The sequence below is a fragment of the Petaurus breviceps genome, unplaced genomic scaffold (assembly GCF_028583685.1).
Source record: "Petaurus breviceps papuanus isolate PSGF00001 unplaced genomic scaffold, PetGlider_PUasm1.0 90137, whole genome shotgun sequence".
NCBI classification, from domain to species: domain Eukaryota; kingdom Metazoa; phylum Chordata; class Mammalia; order Diprotodontia; family Petauridae; genus Petaurus; species Petaurus breviceps.
Window position 1 is genome coordinate 534285 of NW_027187183.1, and position 4494 is coordinate 538778.

Sequence of the window (4494 nt, forward strand, 5' to 3'; positions counted from 1 at the left end):
GGGGGGGGACGGTGCATACAGAGGGTACCGTAATGTAGCGTGTAGGGCAGGGGATCACCTTCACTACAGTAGCAATCTCAATAGGGCTTATTTTCGGGGGAGGGCTTATTTTAGAGGAATCTTACACAGTAAGGGGAGGGCTTATTTTCGGGATAGGTCTTATTATCGGGGAAACACGGTAGAATACTGACCCAAGGATGAGTCAGCAGCCCATCACCCCGGTGGTATAAGCTCCCTCTCACCAGCCACTAAACCATCCTGACTCTCAGAGGTTAGTAGGAGTTCTCCCTCTGACCCTTTGTTCCCCTGTAGGGAGGTGCCCCCCACCCCCCACTCCTCTTCAGTGAACCTGTAGTCTTACAACTCACTGACTAGAGCTGCCGACACTATCCCAGAAAACCAGCAGAGGGCATGCTGGGGCTGTTTTCAGAGTCTTGGGCTGCTGATTGAAGCAAGGATGGAGGTCTTTCCACCCCTCCTTCCCTCTTCCCGATAGTTCTAGCTGCCACCCCAACCAACCAGTACAAATCTATGTGGGGAAAGGATCAGCCTACAACTATGTGCACACATGTGAGCCACCTGTATCCATGGGAGTATCTCCTTTGCCTGCCCACCCAATATTTTGTTACCAGGGCAAGACTCCCCCCTCCATTCACACCCTTATTCTGGGGCAGACCTTTAGTGACAGGGATAATCTATGAGCTTTTCACTAGTTTGAGATTTTAAAGCAGGCATATCTGGGGGCCAGACTGTCTTCATGAGTCTTCCACACTTTACATCTCCACATTGATCCATCCCATCATTTATTATCTCCCAACAAAAACACCCTAACTAGAACAGAACAAGGAGGGAGGGGAAACTGGGCAAGGTCCCTCAGCTTCAGCTCCAACTTGGCTGGAGCAACAGGGACCCCTTTCCCACTTACCTTGTCCTCTACGAAGGCCGGCTGAACTGGGATCTCCTGGTGGGAGTCCTGGGCCTGGGCTTGGGTCTCTAGGGCCTGGAGCAAGGCTAGCCCCATCCACAGGAGACCCATAGCCATCATCTTGCTAATGGGCTGACTGAGGAGATCCTGGTCCAGGCACTAGGGACTGGGATGGGCAAGAGAGAGAGAAGCAGAAGGCAAGTGAGGGAGCTGCAGGGAAGACCCCTATTTATGGGCCTGGCTTGGCATCCACCCAACCAGAAACAACACAGCTTGGGTTCATGGTATCAGTGAGGGGGAGGAGAGGGCGGTCTCTCTCAGTCCCACATCATCCTCCCCTCCCCCTGCTGCCCAGCTGCTGAGTCCAGTTATGCAAGGGACATACATAAGAGAAAATCAGCAGCAAGCCATTGCCCAGGCTACAGAGGACCAAGGAGGGGGAGGGGGAGGCAGGCCATGGAGAAGCAAGGGGGGAGGGCAAGAGAAACCCTAGGTGGTGGAAAGAGGGCTGAATTTGTAGGCAGAGAATTTGGGTATGAATCCCAGCTCTGCTTTTTGTGACTTAGAGGAATTTGATGAAAATCACTACTTCTCTGTATCTCAGTTTCCTCATCTGTAAAATGAGGAAGTTGGACAGGACAATCTCCAATGTCTTTCCCACCTCTATTGAGCTCCCTTGGCCTTATGAGAGGGGACTACATAGAGGGTGAAAAGGGTGGTAGGAAAAAACTTTCTCTCAGGCTCCTCCAGAAGATTTTTGAGTCATGCAGCCTGGAAAGACTCCAACACTCGGTTCAAAAGCAAAATCAGAATCACATGACCTCAGAGCCAGAAGGAACCTCACAGGTTACTTGGGCTGACCTGTACCTGACCACATATAAAACCTCCCAACAGTCACCCAGTCTCTGCTTGATTACAATAGCAGCAGCTAGCATTTATATAGAGAGCATTAAGGTTTATGAAGCATTTTACAAATATTATCTCATTTTATCTCTATTACAACCCTGGGAGGCAAATACCATTATTATTTCCATTTTACAGATAAGGAAACTGAGGCAGACAGTGATTAAATGATTTGCTCAGGGTTGTACAAATAATAGGTATATGAAACTGGATTTGAAGACTCAAGTCTTCCTGATTCTGGCTTCAAGATTCTATCCAGGGGGTGGCTAGGTGGCACAGTGAATAGAGCACTGGCCTTGGAGTCAGGAGGACCTGAGTTCATATGTAGCCTCAGACACTTAACATAAAAACTAGCCATGTGACCTTGGGCAAGTCATTTAACCCCAGCTGCCCTGCATTCCCCCCTCCAAAAAAATAAAAAAAAATTTTAAAATGAAAAAAAAACCAGACTATCCATTTTGCTACCCAGGTGCCTCTAAAATACTTAAAGATCCACTACTTCCAACAGCAGCCCATTCTCCCTTTGGGAAGCTCTCTTAAGTTTTCCCTTAAGTCAGAATCCTGCAATACCCACTTATTGCTCTGGTGGTCAGGTCCCTCCAGGCCTGCCCAAACCTTCCCCATGATAGGCCTTCAAAAACACAAAGACAGCTAACACATCACTCCTAAGTCTGCTCTTCTCCACTCCAAACATCCCAACTTCTTTCAACTAATCCTCAAATGGCAAGACCTCCAGTTTCTTCTCCATCCCAGTCACCCTTCCCTAGATCTTTGACTTGTCAGTGTCCTCCCTGAAATATGACACTCAGAAGCCTGCACCACACTCTAACTGTGGTCCAACCAAAGCAGAGCAAAGTTGCATTATTACTTCTCGTATTATGTTGGGCCCAACTCAGCTGCGAGCACCACAATGATGAATTCTCCTTCCAATAGAATGTAAGCTCCTAGATGGCAGGGACCATCTCACTTTTATGAGTGAGGATTTATGACTATCTGACGCTTAGTGAATGCTTGCTTGGCAATGCTGGTTTGCAGTTGCTATAGCCTATTTATAATACATTTAAATATCTGAGTTGTGATTTCTGCAATTGCAAAAACTGAACAACTTAGTGGCTTGTGAGCAGGCTTCTGAATCAGGACCACCTGGATTCAAGGTACTCTTCTCTTCTGACACTTGCTGGCTGGGAGACCCTCTTTGTGGCTCAGAGGCACCTAAGACTGCAAGTTGTATAGCAGGTGCCTATGTGTATTGTTAGATGGTTTCTGCCACAGGGGGTTCCCCAAGAGAGATGGAAGGGACTTAAAAAGTCACTCAGGCTGAGCCCCTTATTTTACAAGCTGAGAGAGCTTAAGGAACTTGTGTGTGAGTCACACAATCAGTAAATTTCAGAACTGGTATCTGAATGCATATCTGACTCCAAGTCCAATACACTGTCCACTACACACACACACACACACACACACACACACACACACACACCATAACCACTACCACCACCATCAATCCCAATTAAATTGCAAGCTCTCCCTTCTGTTGGGAATGAATTAACATGCTGCTGGAAGATGTATCTAGGCAAAGTTGTAGACTACTAGAGGAAAGGCCCCATTATCTTTTATGCTTCAAGGCCATTTTTTTGGCCTGGTCCAATTATTTAGAGATAATGACAACTCTCTTAGAATGGTTGAGTTCTGGTTACTTGTTTCTTTTTCTGATTAACTTATGCAATTTTTGTCTTGTGCTATTTTGATTTGCAACTTGAAACTGGCTGAGAAGATCCTTCCCTGTTTCCAAAAATCACAGTTTCATAGATAGTGTTTACCTTGGCCCAAATAGAGTAAATTCTTGTAGCATTCTAGTTCCTGGGACTATAGATAATGTATTTCTTTTTTAAACAAAATTTTCTTTTGGTTATCCTTGATTTTGGTTATATTTGACAGACATCACCAAACATGATCATATCCAAATACACCAAAGTCATGAATCTATATTACATATAGCTTTCATTTTTAAAAGAATTGAATTTATTCAACATGTTCATTTCAAAGATCTTTTGATTGTCTTTGAACCTTTCTGTTCTTTTTAAAAAATGCTACAATGATCTTCTTTCCTTTTTCTTCTTTTTTTGGGGGGGGGCATCCCTATCACTGGTCTCCCTCTTCTTCCCCAGTCCCTCCTGCAATTAAAGAAAATAAAGCAAAACCCCAATGCCCATCCTTGTAACAAATTTAGACAAGTAAAATAAATCCACACATTGGACATGTCTGAAAACACATATCTCAATCTGCCTGAGTCCCTGGCCTCTTGTTCAGGTTGATGGGTAACATGCTTCATTGTTCCTCAGGAACAGAGGTTTGAAAACATATTAACTAAAAATGAATGTTCTAATTCTTTGCTTCCATCAACCAATCAATACACATTTATTTTTAAACACATTTTATTGACGTCTTTTGTTTTTATATCACTTATGGTTCCTGATGTGTTCCTCCTCCTTCCTCCAAGATAATAACAAGGGGCAGCTAGGTGGTACAGTGAATAGAGCACTGGTCCTGGAGTCAGGAGGACCTGAGTTCAATCTGGCCTCAGACACATAACACTTACTAGCTATGTGTCCTTGGGCAAGTCACTTAACCCCAATTGCCCTGCCCTTCTCCTCCAAAAAGCAAAT

The 4494-nt window shown here is 44.9% G+C and overlaps 1 protein-coding gene across 1 annotated transcript in view; it reads right to left on the reverse strand.

Moving 5' to 3' along the window:
- PTGDS (prostaglandin D2 synthase) overlaps positions 1 to 1184 on the reverse strand; it is a 10541-nt gene extending 9357 nt beyond the window's left edge. The window contains exon 1 of the mRNA XM_069107537.1: positions 926 to 1184. Within this exon, the coding sequence (XP_068963638.1) occupies positions 926 to 1045 (120 nt within the window). The 5' untranslated portion in view covers positions 1046 to 1184. The remainder of the gene's footprint in view (positions 1 to 925) is intronic.
- Positions 1185 to 4494: the final 3310 nt, after the last annotated feature.